A 26,509-nucleotide genomic window follows, 5' to 3' on the forward strand; every position below is an offset into this window, starting at 1 on the left:
TACACTTGGTCCTCGCAGGACACTAGAGGGAGACACTGCTGTTATCAACCCCATTCGAGAGGAGAACCTGCGGACCACAGAGGCTGAGGCCGCACAGCGAGTCGATGGCCGAGCCGACCCCAGGCGCCTCAGTGGCCCCCAGAGGCGCAGGAAATCCTGTACACGCCCAGGCGGAGAAGCTCCTCCCGCACAGAGGTGCGGTCACCGGGGCAACCAGCGGCGCTCCCAGGCTGCTCCGCGCGCGCGCCGCCGGAAGTGACCGAGCACTTCCGGCGGCCATACCCGCGCCGCTGCTGTCTCTGTGGTGCTGCTGTCCTGGTCTCGCTGCCGCCATGAAGGACGTACCCGGCTTCTTGCAGCAGAGCCAGAGCTCAGGGCCCGGCCCGGCCGCCGTGTGGCACCGCCTGGAGGAGCTCTACACGAAGAAGTGAGCCGCGGGCCGCGAGCCCCGGGGTGGGGAGGCGCGAGGCGCGGAGGGGCGGGGCCTGGGTGGGGCCGTGTGGGGACGCGGGGCCGGGGCCCGGCGGCGTGACAGCTCGGGAGGCCTGAGGAGCAGAGGCGTCCGCAGGGTGTGGGATCTCGGGTTCACTGCCTTCCCGACCGACGCTTCTGAACTAGTTCTATGAAAAGGTTTCAGGGCTTTAAAAGATTCTGTCTCTTGATTCCAGTCAAACAAGCAAATGCCCTTTCAGGATTAGGCTGCCGTCCGTTTTCGATGACAGGTCCTTGTGTTGCGCGTAGCCCTGTTACAGTGGGACTGTGTCGACAGCTCTCAGCGGTCTGCAGCGCGTAAGCCAGGCGCCAGTGCAGTTTTTTCTTTTCCCTGTTGGTTCTGCGACTGGCTGCACGCTAAGGCGCAACCCTTCTCCCTCTCCCACGGTCCCAAAGTTTGGGTTTGTTTATAGACAGGGTGAATTTCGAGTTGTCTGTTGCTAAGCACCAACTTACTGTTAAATGAATAGACTAAATTGCTGGCATTGAGCTAGCGATGTTCTATAGGAAAATACACCCCTGTTAACCCTAGCGTCAGCCGGGTGCCTTCCACGTAGACAGTGTGTTCTGATGTTCAGCAGCCTCTGCCGTTAGCGGTTTGAGAGGAAGTTATTTGCTAAGTAATTGTTGTGTTGGCTAGAACTTTGCATTCTTCAGAGCATTTTTTTGCATTTTTATAAATTAGCCTTTGGTCTCCAGTGTGCTGTAGCATTTTTCTAGAGGTTTTATGCATAGCTCATTCTTTCCTTCATCGCGTTCGCGGGTGAGGACACTGAAACTCAGTTTCAGCTCCTACCCTGAGATACTCAGCTGATAAGTAGAAGAGCCAGGATTTCCACTTAGATACGTATGATTCCAAAGTTCTTGTTTCTAGTCACACCTCACATTAACCCTTCGAGGTAGTCTAGGAAGATAACCTCCATTTATAACGGAAAACCTGAGTCTTGGAGAGGTTAGGTGATCTGGGGTGACATAACTGTTGAGCAGCAGAGCCAGGAAAAGAACCCAGGCTTACTAGCATCCGCGTTAGCACTCTTCCTGTTAGCAAGTAGAGGCGGGTTGCTGCTGTTATTTGATAGGACCATCAAGGCTGAAGGTGCCTGTGACCGGATATTAGTTTATAGGTGTTAAGGGCCTTATGTCTTTCAGGTTGTGGCATCAGCTGACACTTCAGGTGCTTGATTTTGTGCAGGATCCATGCTTTGCCCAAGGAGATGGTCTCATTAAGGTAAATGATTTGCCATGTTAGGTCAGATTATATAAATATGCTCAAGGACTTTTTAAAATAATAGGTGGGCTTCAAAATAATGTACTATACCTATCCAGCAATCACTTTATGTCAGGTGCTATTCTAAGAACTTTATATATTTACTTGTTTACTCCTCATAACAACATTGAGAGATAGGTTCTCTCTCAATAGATACTGTTATCCTCTTTACTTATTTGTGTGGAAGCAGATACCAAGAGATTGCATAACTTGGCATAGATCACAGCTAGTAAGTGGCAGAACAGGGTTCAAACAGACATTCCAACTTCTTCTAAAATTCCAGCCAGCGTATAGCATAGTATGGCCCTGTACCTTATTGTTCATAGACTTTTTTAAAGTACTGTACTTTTGGAAAACTTACTCAAAATTGAAAGTTCAAAACCAGTTAGGGGTGCAGTGGGTTACCGAGGAAAGTGACCATAGGAAACTGAGAGGGCTGCCATCACTGCTCTCTCCTCCCCCTACCGACTCTGCCTGCTTTGCCCAGACACTTTGTCGTGGTACCGTGGAAGGTCAGGCACCTTCTGTGCTTCACTTGGAGGTGAAGAGGTCTGCAGGGGGAAATCCTGTGTAATACCACGCTGCCCTGTGATAGAGCACTTTTACAATTTTGTCAACAGGGAAAAAAAACACTGCCCCAGCTTTCCCCCATATCCTGACAAACCCCCATGAATTTGTTCACTCGTAGCTTCCTCTTTGAAATCTTCCCTGACATCTTACACTTCGATGCATTTCTCTTGGATTCTCAGTAAATCACGGATTTGTACCTGCATTGGAATTGAAAGCTAGTTCAAGATAGTTGAGTTAACTGTCCCAAATACACTGTATTTTCTCACAATGAAGCTTGCCACCTGTCACTCCACCACCTGGGCTCCTAAGATATTCTTGTGGTTTATACCCATCTGTCTGAAATTTTACTACTCAAAGAACTTGTAATGATACATAAGCCTAAAGCTTTTGCTGGGCACTCTTTGTCTTCTAAATTATGTGGGAAAATGATAGAATTGTCTTTGGATTTGTTCCCTAAGGTTCTGTATCATAGTGATAGATAATATAATTGTCTCTATCCTTTGCTTGCTTGTCTTTAAATAATTTTCTACACATAGCAAAATATTTCCTCAATCTCATGGTAACATGGCACTTATTCAGGTCAGCAGATTAAGTTAACTATTTCAATAGACAAAATAAACCTCTAAAAATTGTTGGGACCTGGCCACATAACTTACAGATAGGTAGTATTCATGAATATGCAGTCGTCAGAAGCAAATTTTGAGTGTCTAGATTTAGTGGATTTACTTGTTTTTTTTTTAGGTAATCCCATAAATTAGATATCAGAAAGTTGAAATATTCCCTTTTAAAGAGGACAATATATTTGAAGTAACCCTTTGTAGTGAAAAACCCATTTTATTTAGATGGCACTTTGCTAGGTGCCAGGTTTAAATATCTAATTGGCTGCCTCAGGGACATTTTCTTTCTCCTAGTTTTAATGAGAAATAATTGATATATAACTTACTTTAGCATGTACTATGTAATGATGTGATATTTGTGTATACGGGAAAGGACCATCACAATAAGTCTAGTTAACACCCATCACTACACACAGTTAACAGTTTTTTTCCTTGTGGTGAGAATGTGTAAGATATCTCTTAGCAACTTTCAGCTATACTGGACAGTATCATTATAGTCACCATGCTGTGCATCGCACCCCCAGGACTGGTAACTGGAAGCTCGTGCCTTGTGACCCCCTTCACCCATTCCCCCTCGCCCACACACACACCTCTGGCAACCATCAGTCTGGTCTGTTTGTACGAGGTCACTTTTTTTTAGATTGCTTATGTGGGTGAGATCATACAGTATTTGTCTTTTCCTGACTTGTAGCATAGTGCCCCCAAGGTCCATCCACATTGTTGCAAATGTCACAGGATTTCCTTCTTCTTCAGGGCTTAGTAGTTTTCTGCTGTGTATATACATATATACACATATGTGTGCCCCAAATTTCCTTTTGCAAGGACAGTGCCATCTTTATATCTTCATATCCAAGAGGAACTTAACTTCAGACTCCCCATATCCAAAGCTGACCTCATCTAGAGGTCCCTCTCCCAGCTTTGCCCCACTGAGCACCCCTTTTGCAGTTACCCAGCCATAAGCTCCAAGGCTCTCAGCTCCCCTTCCCTGTGACATGCCCGTATCTATCTGATCAAGTCTAGTTCACCTCACCAGCAAACCTCCCTCAGACTCTCTGTCCGTCTTCACTGCTCTTGCCCTTCCCTCAGTGTCTTGCCTGGTAGCCTCAGCTGGTCTCTCCCCTGGTCTTTTCCCTTGCCATCCTCTGCCCTGAGTCATGTTTCTAAAATGGAAGTTGATCATGTGTCTCCACTGGTTTAGCCTTGACATTAGGACAGGCATCCCCAGTGCTACACACTCTATGCCCTTCAGAAGTACTCTGAAGACATCGTGTAGTTTTTTTCTTCAATGCTTTTGAACATGTTTGTTCCTATCTGGAATGTTCTCCCAGCTACACCCATCGCACAACAAATTTGTCCACCTCTCTAACTGCTCTTCGTTCCTTAAAACTCAGTTATCACCATTTCTAGAATAACCTTTGAAACCTCTCCCTTTGGCTGATCCACATATGTCCTGTTTTTCCTTTGCTCGTAAATTCACAGTATTGTCATTTTTCTGTTTACAAGTCTGCTCCACTAAGCCAGGAGTTCCTTGAAAGACCAACTTTTGTCCTACACTTTCTGTGTCTATAGTACCTAGCAGAGTCTGAGTAAGTGCTCAGATGTTTGCCAAATGGCTAATAAATGTGGTAGTGGTACATAATTAGTCTGCAACCTTCTAAAATCTGAGGGAACTCCAATCTGTTAGGTTAGTGATAGTCAACTGAGAGTCTATGTTACTTAGGAAGAATATGGGAATTGGGTTTCAGGAGTTTCTTACAGGGCAGTGCTCTTAATTCCCAAAGCCAGAAAAAGCCCTAGCTTTCTTCAGTAATCCACTGGTGGTCATTTATGTGAACTTAATAAATTCAAATGTGGGAGTCCTGTTATTCAGCAAAAAATGTATGCAGTGCCTACTGTGTGATGGGCATTGTGGTAGTGTTCAGAATCTTGATTTTGCAAAATGAAAAATATCCTATAGTTACTCCATGTTTTGGTTCCACAGCTTTATGAAAACTTCATCAGTGAATTCGAACACAGGTAAAAGTCTTGTCATTTTTTTTACTTTGAAAAATGAAAACTTTGGTAGTTGTTGGCACTCAAAGACTGGTGGTCTTTATTTCAGGGTGAACCCTTTGTCTCTGGTAGAAATCATTCTTCACGTAGTTAGACAGATGACTGGTGAGTCTCACTTTGTTTCCTAAAGGAGAGATCCAAGTGTTAACAATAAAAGTTAATTGAATGTTTACATTGTAAGTAATGGTTCTTGTATATTTTGTGGCCTAAGCATAAAGATTATCCTACCTACAAATCTCCTGGTTGGTAGAGACCAATCTGTAAAAATACTCTTGGATGGTTCTTCTGACTTTGTTCTTCTGTTCTTTCTAGATCCTAATGTAGCTCTTACTTTTCTGGAAAAGACTCGTGAGAAGGTAAATGTGAAGTCTGAGCCAGACCTTTTAGAGTAGGTGTGACTTAAAGGTTGCATCTGTATCACTGTCACACCGCCAGAAACCAGTATGTCTGTAGCTGTGCAGGTTAAGCCAGCGTATAGACGCCTTGCCTTGCTACCTGCAGCCGACACTTCTGAGGTCCCCTCTCTGATGTCTTAGGTGAAGAGCAGCGACGAGGCAGTGATCCTGTGTAAAACTGCGGTTGGAGCTCTGAAATTAAACATCGGGGACCTCCAGGTCACCAAGGTGAGGCCACCAAGCGACAGACTTAGCTTTGGTTTAGGTGCTTGTTTAGAACTGTAGGGGAAAAAGTCCTATTTTTCCTCTTTAACTCTTACTTTTAAACAATTTTAAGTTACCGAAAAGTTGTAAAATTTGCACAAAGAACTCTTCTTCTACCCTCAGCTCGTGTTCCCGTTGTTAACATGTTACCATTTGGCTGTCATTCTATGCGTGCAGGGAGTTCTTCCCTTTCAAAACCAGTTAGGAGTACTTTACTGACGTGATGCCTGTTAACCCTGAAACAAAAGAGCCCCGGCCCGTGTGACACAGCACGCTCATGGGGCCCGAGTCCAGGCCTGACCGCGCGCAGCGCGGGGCCGCGCTGGCCGGGCCAGCCTCCTCACCACCGGCAGCTCGGGGCCGTGCCCTCGCGCTCGTTCCACCTGCTGATTGTTGCCCTTTCCTGTGCTTATGCCTTTCCTGCTTTTATTTCAGTATAATTTGGGGGGCAGGTGTGGATATGGGTAAGACCAACTTGTGTGGTCAGTTCACCTTGCTTAACCAGAGCTACATGTATTTATTTGCGGGAACCATAATCTTAAATATTGGGGGTAAGTGTTCATGTTCTCATTGCCCTCAGAGAACATTGTTTCATGCTGATTCCCAGCCCTGGCCCGCATGCGTACTTCCTGCATTTTGTTGACTGTGTAAGACATGCTGACAGCTGTGTACTGCGGACCGCAGTGGGCCTGGCCGTGCCGCGCAGGCCTGAGGGCTGAGCAGCACAGCACAGGGCACTCCTGGGCGCCTCAGGCACATTCGTCCCCAGCAGCGCCTCCCTGCTTGTGCTTCGTTTTGCTCCACTAGATAAGGGTGTACCGTTCCAGGGACACATGGCATTGTTTTATCTTGTTGGCTCGAGGTTAGGTGACCAGTTTATTTTCACTGTTTTATGGTATTTCACTGTAGAAATGTTGCACAGCCTACATATCCAGTCTCCTAGTGAAGGAATTCAGGGTTTTTTCCCCTATTGTTAAGCATGCTGTTGTCAGCAATTCTGTGTCTGGTTCCTTGTGTATATGGGCAGAATCTCACCAGTTACACACCTAGAGGTGACACCACAGGTGTAAGGCATGTGCGTTCCACCTTTACCGGATATTACCAGTGTTCCTCCAAGGTGGCCTTGCACCACCTCTTCAGCCCTTGGTATTTTCAGACTGTTTCATTCTTGTCAGTCTAATGGAGATGAAAGGGTATTTCATTCGGGGGTTAATTTGCATTTCTTGATTACTAGTAGTTTCCTGACCACTCCATTCATGTCTCCACTTCTGTAAATTGCCTGTTAATACCTCTTCTTTGCCTGTTTCTCTGTATTGCTTGTCTCCTGTTGATCTGTAGGAGCTCTTTATATAGCTTTGGTCACATTCCCTTGTGGGTTACGTGGGCTATAAACATCTTTTCCCAGTCTATACCTTGTCTTTGTTCTTATTCCTGTTTTGGATGAACTAAAGTTTTCCATGTTAGTGTAGTCATATATTTTTTTTATTAAGGTGTCATTAATATACACTCTTATGAAGATTTCACAAGAAAAACAATGTGGTTATTCATTCACCCTTATTATCCCTACAAGCACTGTCCATCAGTGTGGTAAGATGCCAGAGTCCCTATTTGTCTTCTCTGATCAATGTAGTCATATTTATCAATTTTTGTGGCTTATGCTTTTCATCTTGTCATCTATTATTCTAAAAGTGCCTTGAGTTGAAAAGAAAGGGCATCTTGCATCCTGTGTTTAGGAAACAATTGAAGATGTGGAAGAAATGCTCAACCACCTCCCCGGGGTGACATCAGTTCACAGTCGTTTCTACGATCTCTCCAGCAAATACTACCAGACAGTCGGGGACCATGCCTCCTACTACAAAGATGCGCTGCGGTTCCTGGGCTGTGTTGGCATCAAGGACCTGCCAGGTGACCCAGGGTTGCTACAGCCTATGTGCGTGAGGAGCTGTCTCTCGACAGCAGCTGTGCAGTGGTTGGGGCAGCGAGTCTCAGACGTGACGTGGAGTCTCACCTTTTTGAAAAAGCCATGTGGTCAGAGGGTGGGGACAGCTCTTGGAGTTTTAGTTTCACCTTGTATTTGTCTTCTGCATTTGGTTCAGAAGAAGATCAGGCTAACTCCTCAAGCCCCCTCCCACCCCTTCTCCAAGTGTTCACCCTACCTGAGTCAGAGGTCTTGGTGAGAATCCCGGGTGCGGGGTGAAGGGCGCCATGAGATCCCGTCCCCTGAGGAGCTTGTTCTGCAAGCCCAAGGGCCGGGCCCAGCGGATAAGTTACAAGAACCTTTCAAGGATTTGAAGGTGAAGAGAAAAGTGACCAGTGAGTTGTGTGGACAGTGCAAGGAATGTGTGTTTAGAAAAAAAATTACAGCATGTTTTAAATGTTCCTAACAGTCTACTGTTGAAGCTGAAGAGATCAGCAACTCTAAGTATGTCACTGCAGTTTTAACTGCTGCATCTCAAGACAAATGCATTGGAAAAAACAACTGATGTGGTTAAAAGATTAAGGGAATCATTTATTGGAACAGAAAGGAGTTAATTCTAGTCTGAAAAGAGACTAAATGGGATGACTTCAAGATAAGTAGAATGTGGTACTAGTTCCCATAGCAGGCAAGGGATGCAAGGGACACACTATAGGAAGTAGATAGGTCAGCTGGAAATATAGGCTCCCATGTATTAAGGTAAGAGTAAATAGGCAAATGAATGGCTTTCCCATAAAACCCGTGCATGTGGATCCAGGTATAATCTAAGGGTTTTTTAATGACCGTTACAGAGAATGGCTTCTTACTTTTTCATGTGAGGTTTTCGGAGTCAAACAGGGTGGGTTCTTGCAACTGGCAGTGTGTTGTTACCGTAGTGTCTGAGCAGCAGGAGAGAGCGTTCACGCTGGGACTGGCAGGACTTCTTGGCGAGGGAGTCTTCAACTTCGGAGAGCTCGTAAGTGGACCCTGGGCACAGGATCCTTAACGAGGGGGAGGCTGTGCTCTTCACTGACTGACCCCCTCCACCCTCGCAGCTCATGCACCCCGTGCTAGACTCGCTGAGGAGCACCGACCGGCAGTGGCTGATCGACACCCTTTATGCCTTTAACAGTGGCAACGTGGAGAGATTCCAGACCCTGAAGGCCTCTTGGGGCCAGCAGGTCCGTCACGGGGTGGGGGGGTGGCTGAGCGCTCCCACACTTGATCCAGTGTCTAAAGATGCTGATGTGCCCCTTCCTTCTCCAGGGCAGGCCCTGGGGAGAGCCAGTCCTGCTCTCAGAGCAGGTGGCTAAGTAGTTATTTATTTACCATAGTAACTCGGGTATTAAAAGAGTACTCGGTACTACAGATGGGCAGAATATGATGTGGGAGCCTCATCAGTGCTGGGCGGAGGGGCGTCACAGAGGCTGCCCAAAAGAAGCTCAGTTTGTGGCCTTAGGCTTGAGTAGGATTAGCAGGTGCAGCAGAGGAAGCTTTTAGTGTATTCAACTGAAATAGGGTGTGTGAGGCCAAAAAGAGGGAGCATTTAGAGTGGAGGAGAGCAAGGGGTGTGAGAGAGGGTCGGTAATGGGGGCCGGTGCATGAGGGAGGGGCCAGCAGGGGAGGGGGCACCGAGTAAGGGGAGGGAGAAGAGGTGCTTGAGGAGGAGGCCTTGAGCTTTAATAACAGTAAGTTTATTCATTTTTAAATGAAAGTATCAGGAGCAAGTATTATTGAAATGTTATGCTGATAGGAATAGGGCTGTTACTATGTTTTTACTTTTCTGAACTTTTCCATTTTCTTGAAGTTCCAAATAAGCTTGTATAATCACACAAATGGAGCAGAGTAGATACAAGTGGACTGTGATGAGGCCACAAGCAGGTCCAGAAAACAAAAAGCGAGACACACGTCCCACCAGCACCTGTCAGAGGGAGCGGGCCCTTTGTGGCGAGCCTGGCCTGTCCAGTGCCTGTGGCAGGATGTCCCTGTCAGGCTGTCTGTGGCAGGGGATGAGCTGAATGTTGGAGTCAAGTAATCCACTCTCCTTGCTTTGGTTCTGTGCTCAGCAAATGACCTTTTGATCCGCCTGCAAGGGGAGTGTATGGGTCATGCCAAAGGGCATTTTCAGTTCACAGTGAGTCCCTGGAATTTAAAGAGTGCGTCCCTCTGGCCCTGCTTCCCCCAGCTGATTGAGTAGGCCGAGCCCCCAGCCCCACTCACATGGCCATGTTCTTCCACACCTGTGGTCCTCACCCTGGTGTTTGTGGCGTTAGTACAAATCTCATTTGCAAATTCCTTATCTTGGAAAATGGCCTTTCAGCTAGGCACGGTTCTAGTGGTTTCCTAAGGAAAGTGACATTCCTGTCCCTTGAAGCTGGTAACGAGTCTCTGATCTCTGTGCAGGGTTTGGACCTGCCTAGTTTCTTCCTGTTCGATCTACTGTTGTAGAAAGAATTCCAAAGCCCAGTTAGGCCACTGATGTCTCTCCACTCTGTAGCCTGATTTAGCAGCCAACGAAGCCCAACTTCTGAGGAAGATCCAGCTGTTGTGCCTCATGGAGGTAAGCAAGCACACTGACCCGCTCTGATTCAAGACCCTGTAGGCAAGCCCGAGGGCGCTGCAGACGCCCCAAGCCTCCACAAGTGCCCTTGGAACTGCAGGGGTAATTTTTCTGTCCCCTCCCCTCTGTATTGCCTTCCTGTTTGTCTGCCACCACTTGCTTTTTAAAGTTTGTATTTTGGTCTCAGCTTAGGTGACCCCTCCTAGAGAGGTATTCCCCGGTCATCTGAGCTAAGGTAGCTGCCACTTCATCGCACTTACCATCCTCTGTCTACATTCGTGTCCGCCTTTCCCTACTAGAATTTAAGCCTCTTGAGGAAATGGACCTTGTTCACCCAGTCCAGGTACAGCCCTGGCACTCAGCAGCCTCAAGTACTTGTTCAGGAAATGAAAAATGACTGTTGGAGATGAGACTGTAAAGCTATTTCCCCTTCCTGTCTAAATGCCGTAAGCTTGTTCTCATTAAGCTACGTGACTAAGAAAACTTGAGTATTTGGGTACTAAGAAAATCTATTTTCAGAGCAGGTATTGACAAAAATAACCTTAGCAAGCAGTTCTGTGAAAAATTTTATTTTGAAAAGTAGTTAATAAGCAGACCTTTGTTTCCAGATGACTTTCACACGACCTGCCAACCACAGACAACTCACTTTTGAAGAAATAGCCAAAAGTGCTAAAATCGCTGTGAATGAGGTACAGTCGTTGGGCTCGGGATTCACAGCAGAAAGCTATGGCCAGAGGGTCAGGGCCCTGTGCCCGCACGCTGCCCCCTAGACCCAGAAACCACACCCAAGGAGCTCCTGCCCCCTCGTGTTGCAGGGCGGCAGGCCCATGACTCGGGCCTGCCGGCAGCTCGCATCTCACCGCAGCCCCTCTCCACGCAGGTGGAGCTGCTGGTGATGAAGGCGCTGTCGGTGGGCCTGGTGAGAGGCAGTATTGACGAAGTGGATGAGCGGGTTCACATGACGTGGGTGCAGCCCCGCGTGCTCGATCTGCAACAGGTGATCGATAGGAACACGTGGTTCTCCTTTAAACGGTGTTCTGGGTTGTATCTGTGTGCGTAAGTTCCGTTAGGGTGGAAGCCATTATTAGACAAACTTTAGAGGATGAATCGCTGCTGTAGGGGCGCACCTGATTTAATGCAAGCCCGGGGTTTGAACCCTGCATTTAAGAGCTTATCTCATAATAACAGTGCTGGTTGTCCTGGTGCTGCCTTTTAATCTTAAAATTGGCACTTTGGTAAAACGCACCCCTGGCTCTGTGATTTGAGCTCAAATCCATCTTGTATCATATTTGCTGTAAATTTAATCCTGTGGATTTCCTCTATTCTTGCCTGTTTGCCTTCATTCAAGTTTTTTAAATGTCCTTGTGACAAGAATTGACTGGGATAGCCCGTTGCCCACACCCTGCTCCCACTCTGATGCCTCTTCTGTTCGTGCTGCCCCGAAGCACCCACTGGAAAGCGAGACCTGCACCACCAGGTGCCGGCTGCCCAGTGTCCTAATGCCTGTATGTGGCCCTGTCTTGCCTCAGATCAAGGGCATGAAGGACCGCCTGGAGTTCTGGTGCACGGACGTGAGGAGTATGGAGATGCTGCTGGAGCATCAGGCCCACGACATCCTCACCTAGATGCCCCGCCTCGGCCTTCTGTGGCCCGTGACGCTGGCCGCCCAGTTCTGCATTTCACTGGGGGTGCGGCTGGGATTCTGTTTGGCGTCAGGACTGTTCTCACCTTAGACACAGGACCATCACTGATGGGGTTCTGGCCACAGGGAGAAGCCTCCTTTGTGGGCATCTTGTGTAGCCTGCAGTGGGAAGGGGTCCCTGGGTCTCAGGCAATGGGCAGGCAAGGGTGTGGACCCGAGGGCTGGGAAGGAGTAGGCCGGAGGCTGTGGAGGACGCCCACACAGATGCTCTCCATCGCACCCTCCTGCAAGGACCCTTCCCAGCAGTTGTGAGAACCTTCCTGTAATAAACACCTTTGCTCTGTCCTCCTGTGGTTGTTCCTTCTGTGAAGACGTCAGACAGCAGGGGATGGCGCCTAGGGAGGGTCTGGCAGGGATTTGGCTGTGGCCCTCCTTTCCCACCCTCGGAAAAGGGCCTCTGCGCAGAGGGTGCAATGACCTGGGAAACGAGTCCTGACCGCAGCAGCTGCCCCACCACCGCCTGGCCTGCAGCTTGTCCCCCAGTGCTGACACAGCCAGGGCTCAGCCCAGTGCCGGCGGGGCAGGGACAGGGCGAGTACACAAGAAACACTGAGGAGTGTTAGTTGGCAGGAGGGGTTTAATATGGTCTCCTGTGCGCGGAGCCCTGGCCTCAGGCCTTCAGTGCGTGGAGCCGCTCTTGTAGCTCTCCAGGTGGGCCAGGACCCAGCCTGCAGGAGTCAGGAAGCTGAGGATCATCACCGAGAGCCCAAAGGCCTGCTCCTGGGGTGAGGGAAGCACACACGAGGCCGCCGGGTCACCGGGAGGTTGTCAGCGGGCCTGTCTGTCCTGGGGCTGGCGTGGGGGACCAAGTCCCAAGCAGGGCGGCAGGCTGCATCTCTGCTCAATGGCGGCCGACTGCCCTGGCTCCGGCCCTGACCTGTGTCACGTGGAGGGAGCCTATGGGCAGACGAGCCTGGGCTTCTGTCTGTGGGGCCCTGTCCTCTGAGCCCCGCCCCTGCGAGCCTCCCTGGCAGCCTGTGCCTTCCCCAGGGCCCCATGCCCCTCGACCTTGAGCTCCACCCTTCAGGCACGAATTAAGCCCCGCTCTGGTTACCTGTGGATGTGTGCATGTTGGGTGCCATGCAGAAAGGGTCTTTTCTCTAAATGTCAGTCCTGTTCAGAAGCCTGGGTGGAAAGGGTGGGAATCCCCGCACTGTGTGTGTCTGTGGGGGGGGATTCCCTGCCGTGTGTGTGTTTGTGCACATGTGTGTAAGTGCAGAGGCCACCCCGCCTGGAACCCCTTGTTTTCAGTGGTGAATTTGCAAAGCCAGGTTCTGAAGAACTGGCTGTACTCCGCTTCCACTCAGTTGCCATCTGAAACAGCCTGGGCCAGGCACCCTCCCATTTCTAAGCTGCCTCAGATGCAGGTTGGAGACCCCTCTTCCCTTTTGACTTTAACCCCCAGAGACTTAACCGCAACATTGGCCTAGAACAGAGACTTGACTGGATTCACATTGGAGCCGCGTGCAGCCGTATGACCTTGAACAGACCTTCAAGACCTTGGTTTTTTTATCCTTAAAATAGGTATTTGTGCTCTCCTAAAGGGAAACGGGTTTGCATTTCCTCCTGTGCTCTCATGATCCCTCGAAGCAGCCCCCCAGTTCCCTCTAACGGTGGTGGGACTGAGTACACACTGAGCCTCCAAGCTCAGTTGCTAGCACCCCTCACCTGCCAGGTGAGTGGGAGTCTGAGAACAGGGGGCCTCTGCCTCTGAGTGACTCTGCTGGCTGCTTTGGGGCCCCGGCAAGAGCCCCTTCCCTGGAGCAGGGGTGCTGTCACCGCCATAGGACTGAGACCCAGCCCCAGGATTACCTCCAGACGCTGCTGGGCTGTGGACGTCCCCTCCCCTTCATCAGCCTGGCCTTCTGTGGGGTCCGCAAACCCACCCCATCTTGAGCAGGTCTCAGGACCGCCCGCGCCCCTGCCCCATCAGCCCCCTGCCACCTTGGAGGAACTCACTGCAGGAGAAGTGGGTGTTCTGGCCGGCTTGGCGGAGATGTGTGCCTTGGGGACCAGCCAGCACCTCAGGGGGGCCTGCAGCAGCCTGACGGTGGGGACCAGCCTCAGCATGTCTGGGGGCCCAGCTCCTTCCTGAGTCCAGCGAGGTTCTGTGTGACCGCTCAGCGTGTCCTCTGCTTGCTTGGGTGTTGGGCTTTTTATAGCTTGATGGGGGAGCGGCAGCTGTCCCCTCCTGTCACAGGCTTGGCAGAGAGGCCGCGGGCTTGGAACTGAGCCTCAGACCAGCAGCCTCCAGGCACTGTCCCCCTGCTGTGGCGCCTGGGGGGCTTGCAGTGCTCCCTGGAGGCTGGGCCTTCTCTGGAAAGCGCCGTCACTTCCTTGTGAACAAGGGAGCCCACCAAGGAGCAGGGCCAGTGAGGTCAGGTGCAAGGTGCTACAGGAAGGTGACCCCGTTTAGGAGTAAGCCTGACACCTGGGTGTCTGCTGGCAGGACCATGGGGCTACTTTAAATTCTCTGATAGGAATTCCTGGCAGAACTGCCCAGCCATCTTCGTTGCCTGAGGGGCTCCCGGTCAAGGAGCCCTGCTGTACCCTGGGCACAGCGTGTGGTGGGTGACCGATGCTGAGTCGGGCAGCGCAGTGACCCTCACGATGGCGCCGTGGAGGCGGTGATGGGAAGGAGCGGAGCTCTGTAGGCTCTCAGACCCTGGCCCACAGTGGCTGCCCATGCCGGTCAATGCTGCCCACTGGCCCACACGCCATGGTGTGAGCTCAAAGCCTGCCTGCCTCTCTTCTCACGCTTCCGCAATGCTCATTCCTGCCACGGCAAACATTTTTGGGTGACCTTACTCTGCGACCCAGGCCTGCAGGTGGTGGCCACAGGCCTTGGAGAGATGCTTTGCCCTTTCCCTCTGCAAAGACCCTGCCCCCACACATTGGAGGCCCTGCCTGCACTTTGCCTGAGAGAATGGAAGGGCCCACACGAGACCCACCGCCCAGCCCAGTGGGTCCCCCAGGGGAGCAGCAGCGCTGCCGCCCGGGCAGCCCCTGCCTGCGCCCCCTGCCCTCCCTGGCAGGTGAAGGGTTGAGTGTCTGAGTCTTCTCCAGCTGTCCTCTCCTTGGCTGCTAGACACAGGCCCTGCCTGACGTGAGGGCCCCAGGACCCTGGCAGTCTCCATCTGCCTTCCCCAGACCTCAGCCAGCCTTCACGCCCAGCTGATCTGCAGCCACGGTACCCAGGACATGCTGGCACCGCTTGCCCCAGGACCTGAGAGGACTGACCAGCGCCTGCTCTCTCCCCCACCTGCTCCCCACACCCCGAACACCAGCTCCCTTACACCTCCTGCTTTGTCCGGACACACCAGTCCCACCCCATCTGGTGCCTTTCCCTCCTGTTTTCATGTTTTCAGATCGTTTGGGCCCTGTTCAATGACATCACAGATGTACTTGTTGGCTTTTGTGGCTGGAATTAAGCCCCACAAGGGCAAGGACTCCGGTGCTCGCCACTGAAGCGCTGAGGCCCAGAGCAGTGCTGGCTGAGCAGATTTTCAACCCGTGTTGGAGGGGTTGGGGTGGATGGAAGGGTGGAGCTGCATTTTACTCCAGGCACTGGGCTGCGCTTGAGGGATGGAAAGCTGCAGAGTTGCCCACGTCCCTTCCCTCGGCCCCAGGACTCAGCTACGGTCGCTGTCCTCAGTAGGGCCAACCATGCCCCGATCGGTATGTTAGAGACAGTGTTGAAGTGAATGCATTGCACAAGGAACATTTTCACTTGCATTCTTGCCTGGAAATCACACTTGCTCTGAATGTGGGATGTTTCTGGGATCCCTGCCCTGCCTCCCACGGCCCATGCTAGACCGTCTCCCTGTGACTTGGTTTCCCAGACAGAAGCCAAGTCCCGGGAGGCCAGAGGGAGGAGCATATCCTGAATGTTATCTCGGGTGGCGCAGGGTTCCACTGCCAGCCTCAGTCCATGGGGCATCCACCCCTCCTGTGGAATAATCCCTTCCGCCTGAAACTTTAATTATAGCTTTGGGGTCCAGCGGGGGGTAAGGCTGTGGATCAGAGGATCAACCACCCAGCCTACAGTGTTTCTTCTTTCACAGATAAGATGTGCTACCCCAGCCAGCCAGGCCTGGCTCTGAGGGGGGCCTTCTCCATCCTCCCCAGCTTGGATGGGGGTCACTGTGCTCCAGGTGTCAGACCAGGCTTCCTAGCATGTCCCCAGCCAGCCCAGCACTGGACGGGTGAGGCTCCCAGGGAGGGCCAGGCCAGGAGAGCTGGGGGCTGCCCTCCAGCAGGGAGACATGGCAGGCCTGCCCCTGCAGCCTAGATGGCCACACCAGCCCCAGCCTTCCATGCCCCAGGCCTTCTGACCTTCCCAATGCTCCAAGCTCAAACCTGCCTCGCTCCCCGTGCATGCAGCCTGGGACAGCTCCTACAGCCTGCGGCCGGGAGCTTCAGGCCCCGACGAGGGCTTTAGTCTCCAAAAGCACTTGCCCAGACCAAACCCAATCCAGGGCCTGCTGTCCCCACCCCACACGAGGCTGCCAGAGGGGAGCAGCCTGGGACCACCCAAGACCATGCTGGGCCCACCCAGAGCACAGCCCTGTGTCCTGGACCCTCCTCCACCAGCATCTGCCTTTTCCTGCATAAAGGTGATAGCCGGGTGGGGGTCCCATGGAACAAGGCTGTGGGGCGTGCAGGGTGGGGATAAGGCCCCATGACAGCTGGAGAAACCGAGGTGTGGAGAGAAAGCCGCGCCCAGGGCTCGGGCCCAGCCAGGCCTGTTTTGGCCTGTGTTGGATCAGGTGGCATCAGGAGCAACTCTCGGGCTCTGCTGGACAGAAGCAGCCCTATTGCTTCAATCCTCACCCTCACCTCCGTCCTGCAGCCACTCGGCCTCCCTCATCCCTCGTCCCTCGTCCATCATCTGTCACCATCTGCATCTCTCTGCTCTGGACCTGTCCCTCTGCCCCTCGGGGGTGGGGTGGGGAGACCAGCCATTGTGCACACCCTCCTTCACAAAGCCGCACGGCCGCCTGGAAGGTCCGGGGCGGCACTGTGGGCACATGGCACCACCCTGTGTCCACACTCGGAACCGCAGACTGTGGGGAAAGGTACTGGCTGTGGGGCACCGCTCTCTACAGCCAAGGTTCTTTGCATCGGGGACCCAGAACAAATGCACGTGCATGCAAGCATTCGCATATCATCTTCATTGCATGAGAAATCTGTTTTCATCACATAAAACATTCTCAAAGTGTGGCCCAGTAGCAACAATGTCACTGGGGACTTGTTAGAAGTCAATCCTCACTCAACTCTGGGGTGGTCAGTCATCCATTATAACAAGCCTCCCAGGGCATTCTGATGCGCAGACAAGTTTGAGAATCATTTTCATGTCATATAAACGTGATGCTTCACACTATTTCATTCAAAACTAAATGGCCACTTTCAGAAAAATTAAAATCTCATCCAGATTGCAAAATTCAGCCCCTTCCATCTACAAGAACACACTTCCACTAGGTGTTTCTTAGGTTTAGCAGGATTTACTGAAACTCCGGGGCTCATGAGTACAGATCCGAAGGAGGCGACTTGCTTCCCCCTCCTCACCCACCTTCTCTGGAGCTCAGCTTCCACCCAGGCCTTCTTCATCACCTGGCATGTGCCCACAGAGAAACCCTGGCTGCATTCAGTAGTCATGGTATTTCACAGCCCTGACGAGCTGGTGTGAGGGTTAATTTATGGGTCAGCTTGGCTGGGCCATGATACACAGTCAAAGGCTATTCCAGGGGTATGAGATTAACATTCGAATTGATGGACTGAGACAGCTCCCCCCAATGTAGGTGGGCCTCATCCAATCAGTTGAAGGCCTGAATAAAACAAAAAAAGGTTGACCCTCCCACAAGTGAAAGCAAACTCCTCCTGCCTGGCTGCTTCACCCGGGACACAGGTCTCTTCCTGCCTTTGGAGTCTAACTGAAAACCAGCTCCTCTGAGATTCCAAGCCTTCCAGCTTTCAGACTGGAACTTAGACGATCAGTTCTCCTGGGTCTCCAGCTTGCTGACTGCAGATCTTGGGAGTTCCCAGCCTCCATAATTGCATGAGCCAATTCCTTATAATTAATCTATATCTAGACTCTATCTCCAGCTCTCTATCTTGTTAGTTCTGTTTCCCTGGAGAATTCTACTAATAAAATTGGTGTGGTACATTTGTCACAATTAGGAACCAATATTCATACATCATTATTAACTAAATAAAGTCCACACCTTATTCAGATTTCCTCAGTTTCCCTCAAGGTCTCTTTCTGTCCCAGGATCCCATCCAGGACACCACATGACATTTAGTTGTCAGTCTCCTTAGGCTCCTCTGGGCTGTGGCAGTTTCCCAGCCTTGCCCTGTTCTGGATGGTCCCAGGAAGGCTGTCCAGGTGTATTGTGTGATGTCCCTCTATTGGGATTTGTCTGCTGTTGTTTCTCACAATTAGTCTGGGGCTGTGGGGCTTAGGAGGCAGCCAGGAGGTACAGTGCCATTCTTACCACGTCATATCAAGGGCACACATTCTCAACATGACTTACCACTGTGATGTTGACCTTGGTCACCTGGCTGAGGTAAGGTCTGTCAGTTTTCTCCACTATAAAGTACACTCTTTATCCCCTGTTTGTATGGAACCATGAAAGACCTCGAACAGTCAAAGCAAAATCTTAAGAAGAACAAAGCTGGAGGCAGCATGCTTTCCAATTTCAAAGAGATCAATACAAAGCTACAGTGCTCAAAACAGTATGGTATTGGCACAACAACAGATAGTTCAATGGAACTAAATAGAGATCTCAGAAATAAACCCACACATACACAGTCAATTAGCTTATGACAAAAGAGTGAAGAATATACAATGGGGAAATGACAGTCTCTTCATTAAATGGTGTTGATACAACCAATGGTGTTGAGTAATGGACCCCTACCTTAACACTAGTCACAAAAATTAACTGAGAATGGGTTAAAGATGTGAATATAAGACCTGAAACCGTAGAACTTCTAGAAGAAAATATAGGTGGTGAGCTCCATGACATCAGTCTTGGTAATGATTTTTGCATTTGAACACTAAAAGCCCAGGTGACTAAGGCAAAAAATAAACAAGTGAGATGACTTTTAACTAAAAAGCTTCAGCATAGCAAAGGACACCATCAACAAAATGAAAACGCAACTGGTCTTGTAAACCAGCAAAGGAACTAGGCCTCCCCAAGACTCAGAAAGAAGACAAAAGCCCCGTCAGCACCCAAACAACCTACTGAATAAAAGAAAATAATTTCAAATCGTATATCTGGTAAGGGGTTAATATCTAAAATATATAAAGAACACATACAACTCAATAGCTGAAGACAAACTGATTTTAACATGAGCAGAGGATCTGAATACACTGAATTTTCCAAAGAAGAAAATCTGAATTTTTCCAAAGAAGACATATAGATGGCCAACTGGCACATGAAAAGGTGCTAAGCATGCATCATCAGGGCACTGCGAATCCAAACCACAATGAGATATCACCTCACACCTGTTAAATGACTAGGATCAAAAGGGCCAGAAATAATAAGTGCTGGTGAGAATGTGGACTAAAGGATACCCTTATGCACTGTTGGCGGGAATGTGAATTGGTGCAGCCACCATGGAAAACAGTATGGGTTCCTCAAAAAATAAGAAATAGAAATACATTATGATCCAGCAATTCCACTTCTGGGCATTTATTTGAAACACCTTTCAAGGATTTGAGGGTGGAGAGAAAAGTGACCAGTGAGTTTTGTAGAAAATGAAAAGATATCTGCACCCCCTTGCTCACTGCAACATTATTTATAATACCCAAGACATGGAAGCAACCTGACTGTCCATTGATGGATGAATGAAGAAAGAAAACGTGGTACATATACACAAAGGAATACTAGACATAAAAGAGAATGGAATCTTGCCATTTGCAATAACATGAGTGGAACTTGAAGGCATTATGGTAAGTGAAAAAGGTTAAACAGAGAAAGACAGACGCCATATGATCTAATTTATATGTGGAATCTAAACAGACAAACAAAAACCAGACTCACAGATACAGAGAACAGATTAATTACTGTCAGAGCTGGGGGTAGGTAGGGGGTGGATGAAATGTGTGAAGGTGGTAAAAAGGTACAAACTTCCAGTTATAAATTATATACATCCTGGGGATGTGATGTACAGTATATAGTTAATAATACTGCATTGCATGTTTGAGTAGATAAGAGAGTAGATCTTAAGAGTTCTCATCATAAGAAAAAACTGCAACTATGTGTACAGGTGGATATTAACTAGACTTTCTGTGGTCATTTTGCAGTATTTACAAATATTAAATCATGGTGTCACATACCTGAAAATAACAGTAAGTCAATGCTTCCTTGTTTTTAATGACCCATTATTTCTCTAAGGCCTGATCCCATCTTTCTGCATCACTCTACCTGTGGCCTGGCCCTCTGGCACTAAAAACCAAACTGACCAACCATAACAATCACAGCAAATCACCAAGGCCATCAAAACATATGCTTTACTAACAATCTACGCTACCTACGAAAGAAATGGGAGAACGGACCGTCGATCACCCACCTCTTCTCCCTCATTTTATATCCCACGTATTTCGTTACTTCGCTTCTACTTCAAGTCTTCTTTCAGCATTTATTCTTTCCTAATTTCACCTGCGTGAAAATAGTGGAGCCCAGAATGAAAATAGGCTACAGGACCTGCTTACTTGTCCTTAATAAGGATGTTGATGAAAAAAAAAATCTAAGCAAATCTCTCATGATAGACAAAAATTCTCAAGAAAATGTTAACAAATCAAATCCAGCAATATATAAAAAGAATATAACATTGTGACTAAATTCAGTTTATAGGCTTGTTTAAATTTTTTTTAAAAATCAAACAATGCAATTCCCTATGTCACTAGATGAAGGAAAAAATCATATAGCTACCTCACTAATACAGAAAATACATGGGATACGAATCAATTTCCACTCATCATTTTTTAAGGCAGCAAAGTAGGCATAGAAGGAATTTTCTCAGTGTTATTTTTATTTAAAAAAAAAGACAAGTAAACATCATAGCTAAGTGTGAAACACTGAGACCCTCTCAGAATCAGAACGAAGCAGCAATGTCTACTATCAGCAATTCAAGTCAACATTATACTGTAGGACCTAGCCAGTGTGATAAGGCAAGAAAAATAAATAAAAGTTATAAGGATTGGAAACAAGAGAAATGAGCTATATTTATTTAAAGACAATATGGTTGAGGAGGTCAAAAGACCAAAAGAATTGACAGACAAGTTACTGCAATTAATAGGTATTTGCAAGGTCAATATACAAAAATCTGTTGTAGTTCTATACCATTGATAAGCAATTAGAAAATAAAACAAAACCCAACATTTTACAGAACATAACAAAAGTCATAAAATATCAAAAGGGCTTCAGTTTCCAGTCCAGCATGTAAAAAACTTGGGGGCCAATTGTTGCCTAATCCCATGCACAAAAGTAAATTCAAAATGGATCAAGGATCTGTATGTAAGTGATGAAGCCATAAAACTCTTAGAAGAAAACATAGGCAAAAATCTCTTGAATATAAACATGAGCAACTTTTTCCTGAACACATCTCCTCAGGCAAGGGAAACAAAGTAAACAATGAACAAACGGGACTACATCAAGCTAAAAAGCTTCTGTACAGCAAAGGGCACCATCAGCAGAACAAAAAGGCATCATACAATATGGGAGAATATATTTGTAAATGACATATCTGACAAGGGTTAACATCCAAAATGTATAAAGAACTCACATGCCTCAACACCCAAAAAGCAAATAACCTTATTAAAAAATTGGCAGATGATCTGAACAGACAGTTCTCCAAAGCAGAAATTCAGATGGCCAACAGGCACATGAAAAGATGCTTCACATCGCTAATTATCAGGGAAATGCAAATTAAAACCACAATGAGATATCACCTCACACCAGTTAGGATGGCCACCATAGAAAAGACAAGGAACAACAAATGCTGGCGAGCATGTGGAGAAAGGGGAACCCTCCTACACTGCTGGTGGGAATGTAAGCTAGTTCAACCATTGTGGAAAGCAGTATGGGGGTTCCTCAAAAAACTAAAAATAGAAATATCATTTGACCCAGGAATTCCACTCCTAGGAATTTACCTAAAGAAAACAAGTTCTCAGATTCAAAAAGACATGTGCACCCCTATGTTTATCTCAGTACAATTTGCAATAGCCAAGAAATGGAAGCAGCCTAAGTGTCCATCAGTAGATGAATGGATAAAGAATCTCTGGTACATATACACAATGGAATACTATTCAGCTGTAAGAAAGAAACAAGTCCCACCATTTGCAACAACATGAATGGAGCTGGAGGACATTATGCTCAGTGAAATAAGTTAGGCAGAGAAAAACAAGTACCAAATGATTTCCCTCATTTGTGAACTATAACAAGGAAGTAAAACTGAAGGAACAAAACAGCAGCAGACTCACAGAACCTAAGAAGGGACTAGAGGTTACCAAAGGGGAGGGGTGGGGGAGGGTGGGTGGGGAGGGAGGGAGAAGGGGACTGAGGGGTGTCATGATTGGTGCACATGGTGTGTGTGGGGTCACAGGGAAGACAGTGTAGCTCAGAGAAGACAAGTAGGGACTCTGTGGCATCTTAGTACACTGATGGACAGTGATTGCAGTGGGGTATGGGGGGACTCGATAATAAGGTGAATGTAATAACCACAGTGTTTTTCTTGTGAAACCTTCATAAGAGTGTATATCAATGATACCTTTAGAAAAAAAAAGCTTGGAGGCCAGTGCTCCATCCTAACAAATAAGAAGCTGAACAATCAGCAGCTCTTTTTAGATCCATAAGACAAGTGGGGTCACAGAGAAAACTAATGCTTCCCAAATTGGAGAGACAGACAGGTGGACCCAGGGAATCACAACTTACCTGAGCAGAAACCTCCTTGGGGAGCCAAAGCCAGGGTGGGGAAAGCTGAGCCATAAATGATGAATTTCTGGAGGCTCCGTGTGGATAAGTCTGAGTCAAAAACCCTAGGGGACCCTGTCACTGGGGCCCTGCACGTCAGTGTCACCCGCAGGAGCTCCACCACGTGGCAGTGACTGTCACTGACTCCTTCCTTAGTACCCCAGGCGCAGGGAGGGAACAGAGCACCGGAGCGCCGCCCCCGGGCAGAACTCGCCAGCAGGGCCCGACCGCCCGGCTCAGCATAGCCTGCCCGGCCTGCGGGGCGGCCACCCCGGCCGCCATGGGCCGCCCACGGGAAACCGGGGGAGCGGCGGGCAGGCTCACAGGAGGCTCACGACGGCGAATGCGCACGTTAGAGGCGCTCCGCATCTGAGTCGCCAGGGAGATGGGCGCAAACTAAACGACCGTGAGACCCCACCGCGCTGCACCTATGCGAGTGCCCGAAATCCAGAACACTGGCACCCCGAATGCTGGCGAGGACGAGGCGCGGCAGGGCCCCCCACTCGCCGCGGGCGGGAACGCAGGTGGCGCAGCCGCGTCAGAAGACGGGCTTGACGGTTCCTTGCAAAGCCAGACACTCTTACCACGCGATGCAGCAATCACGCTCCTTGTGTTTACCCAGCGGAGCTGAAAACTACGTCCACACCAAACCCCGCACACCGATGTTTACAGCAGATTTATCCGTAACGGCCCAAACCTGGAAGCAACCGAGGCGTCCTCCACGGGTGACGGACGGACTGTGGACCAGCCCGACGACAGGTGTTATTTGGTACCAAAGAGAAACGCGCCATCGGGCCAGGAGAACACACGAGGGCCCTCACATGCACAGGACCACGGGGGAGAAGCCGACCTGGGAAGGCCACACGCTGTGAGCCCGCCTCTGTGACACTCTGGAAAAGGCGACACTGTGGGCGGTGGGGGGTCAGTGGCGGCCAGGGGATCGGGGGAGGGGGATGAACAGGTGGGTCACAGAGGATTATTAGGGCCATGAAACTAACTATTCTGTAGGATACTATAATGGTGGATATATTTTATACATTTGTCCAAATCCATAGAAGGTGAAACGCCAAGAGTGAATTTTGATGGAAACTGTGGACTTTGAGTAAAATAATGATGGGTTGGCGTAAGTTCATCAGTTGTAAGAATGTACCACCCTACCCTGCGTGTTGATAGAGGGGGAGGCTAGACGTGTGAGGGGGCAGGGGATATGTGGGAACTCTTGTACCTTTTCCATTTTCTGTGAACTTAAAAATGCCCTAATAATATAATAAAGTCTAGTAAAAAGCAAAAACAAAAAGGGATGATGTGCAGAAAAAAATTAATACAGTAAGACTAAGATGTATCTCCTTAGGAAAGTTTTGCCTGCAAGCTTTGCCCTTGGCTGGCAACTGGGAACCTGGATTTGAGGGTATCAGCACGGTTCCCGAGCTAATAAACGAGGTTTACTACCTAAAAAAAAATCAAATGTAAGATGTGTAAGATGTCTACATAGAAAATGTGAAACATTCTGGAGAGAATTTAAGGTAGCCCTAAGTAATTGGAGGGACATATTTATCAGTTAAAAGACACATTGTTGTAAAATGTGGATTCTCCCCCAATTGAACTAAAGTTTCAGGGCAATTCCAACCCTAACACCGACGGGTCTGGTGGGTGGGTGTTCAAACATGGGTTTAGAGATGGAAGCAGAGGTGCAAAGCACAAGAACACCAGCAGTCTTGCAGGTGCCAGGGAACGAAGTTGGAGGACTGGAGCCCTGCGACCGTGTGGCTGTGAGGGGCAGCTGAGGGGTGACAAGCAAAGGCTGCTGGGGCCCATTCAGAAAAAAACGAGCCAGCCACCTCACACCACATGCAGACATCAATTCCAGATAGGAGGCGAAGCAATAAAGTTCCTAGCAAGTGATACAGAATACCTTCATTCTTGAGCTGGGGAAGGATTTAAAAGGACAAAAGGAAATGATGGATTAATTGTATTTCATTAAAATTGGAAGTGTCTTTTACCAAAAAGACAGAAAGGACAGACCTCAAGTTAAGAAAATATTTTCAGTCTCATGACAAAGAAGTCACTCTTGTAAGTCAGCAAGTAGACAACCTGATAGGAAATGGACCAAGCCTCGTACAGACACTTGACAAAGTGAGACGCCCAAGTGTCCAATAAAACCATGAGGAAATGCCGTGCTCACACTCGAGCGGCTAAAACTGAAAAGCAGGCTCTGCCGCCGTAGGGGAGGTGAGTGTGAATCAGTGCAAGAACCTAGGTGTGGCCTGGCAATAAGAACGAAAGTGGGCCACACGCACCCGGGACAGAGCAGAGGACGTGGGCTGGGCGAAATGTGTGCAAATTCACATCGGGCCTGGCCTATTCTAGCAGCAGTGTAGCCACAGCTGGGCATGTCCGCCAAAGCTGAATGGAAAAATAAGTTACAGTGCACTCACATAAAACCATGCAGCCGCCTGGATCTCAGTCATAACACTGAGAGGAAGTGCCAGACCTGAGAGAATACCGTGCGTCACACACCATGAAGGCTCAGGGCAGGAAGGTTGGAAGTCGGGGTCCTGGGCAGGGCGTGTCCACACCTTGGGCATGGGGAGGGCCTCCAAACGAGCTGAGGTCCATCCCCTGATCCAAACATTCACTTTGTGATTATTTACTGATTTGTATTATGTTTTGCGTCAGAAAAATTAACGAAATAATAAAAAACATGTTTTATGTGATTTGTTTATGTTTCACAAGTCTTCAAATTTAAATGAACATAAAGCCATTTACCCATGTAATTGCACCAAAACTAGTCTGCGGTGTCAGACTGAACAGTCAAGTGACCTGAAGAAACAACAGGGGCGGCGCGGGGTGGGGGGGCAGGGCCACACTTACAGTTAAAGTCACATGATTATTGTCAGATCTTCTTACAAACAATGTATTTAACCATTGCTTGTAAAATTTCAAATAATGCCAGTGGGGAAGAAATCCCTCAGGCCCCTTCCTTGCCTGCTGAAAATCACTGGGCTCATTCATTCAAAAATTCTGACTGTATACCTCCGACGTGTGATGCGCTCTCAAAGCCAGGGCACGTCAGTGAACACAGTGAGAAGGCCTCAGCCTCACGGAATTTTCAAGGGTGGCCTGGACGACCCTCGCAGAGAAAGTGGCGTTGGAGCAAACGCTGGAAGGAAGTGGGGATGTGAGCCTTGTGGGCTTCCCGGAGGAGGCCCTGGAGTGGCGGGTTCAGAAGGAGCAGAGCAGCCAGAACGGGGAAGCGAAGACAGAGGCAGCAGAGGGGCCTGAAGACCTGGTGCCATTGCGGTGAAGCAGGAAACCGCGGGGTGCATTGAGTAGGAAGGGCTATGACCACTGAGGTGTCCTCAGGGCCCTTCTGGCAGTGGGTTTGGGGTAAGGTCAGGGTTAGGGCACCTGCCACAGGGGAATGTGGGGGGAATCTGGTGGCAGGCAGGCAGCTTGGACCAGAGAGACAGCTTGGAGGTGGGGGGGCCCAGATGTGACTCCACAGAGAACCTTAGGACCCACGAGGAAGCCAGGGTTTCAGGCCAAGCAACTGAATGGGCTAAGCCGCCAAAATCTGAGATGGGAAGACTAAGGTGAGACACATTTGGGGAAGAACGGAATTTGCTCTGGACATGAGCTTAATGTAGCTCTAGGGTCTGC

General features: G+C 49.0%; 1 protein-coding gene across 1 annotated transcript; it reads left to right on the top strand.

The window, feature by feature from the left end:
- The first annotated feature begins 12 nt into the window (after window positions 1-12).
- PSMD13 (proteasome 26S subunit, non-ATPase 13) lies at window positions 13-12,158 on the top strand. The gene is made up of 13 exons (XM_017642050.3): window positions 13-427; window positions 1,642-1,720; window positions 4,928-4,962; window positions 5,048-5,103; window positions 5,311-5,354; window positions 5,535-5,621; window positions 7,391-7,562; window positions 8,508-8,587; window positions 8,667-8,792; window positions 10,109-10,171; window positions 10,780-10,860; window positions 11,052-11,168; window positions 11,701-12,158. Exons 1-13 carry the CDS (start codon window positions 105-107, stop codon window positions 11,794-11,796), a joined length of 1,359 nt encoding a protein of 452 aa, XP_017497539.3. The 5' UTR covers window positions 13-104; the 3' UTR covers window positions 11,797-12,158.
- The last annotated feature ends 14,351 nt before the right edge of the window (window positions 12,159-26,509 follow it).

The sequence above is a fragment of the Manis javanica genome, chromosome 11 (assembly GCF_040802235.1).
Source record: "Manis javanica isolate MJ-LG chromosome 11, MJ_LKY, whole genome shotgun sequence".
NCBI lineage: Eukaryota > Metazoa > Chordata > Mammalia > Pholidota > Manidae > Manis > Manis javanica.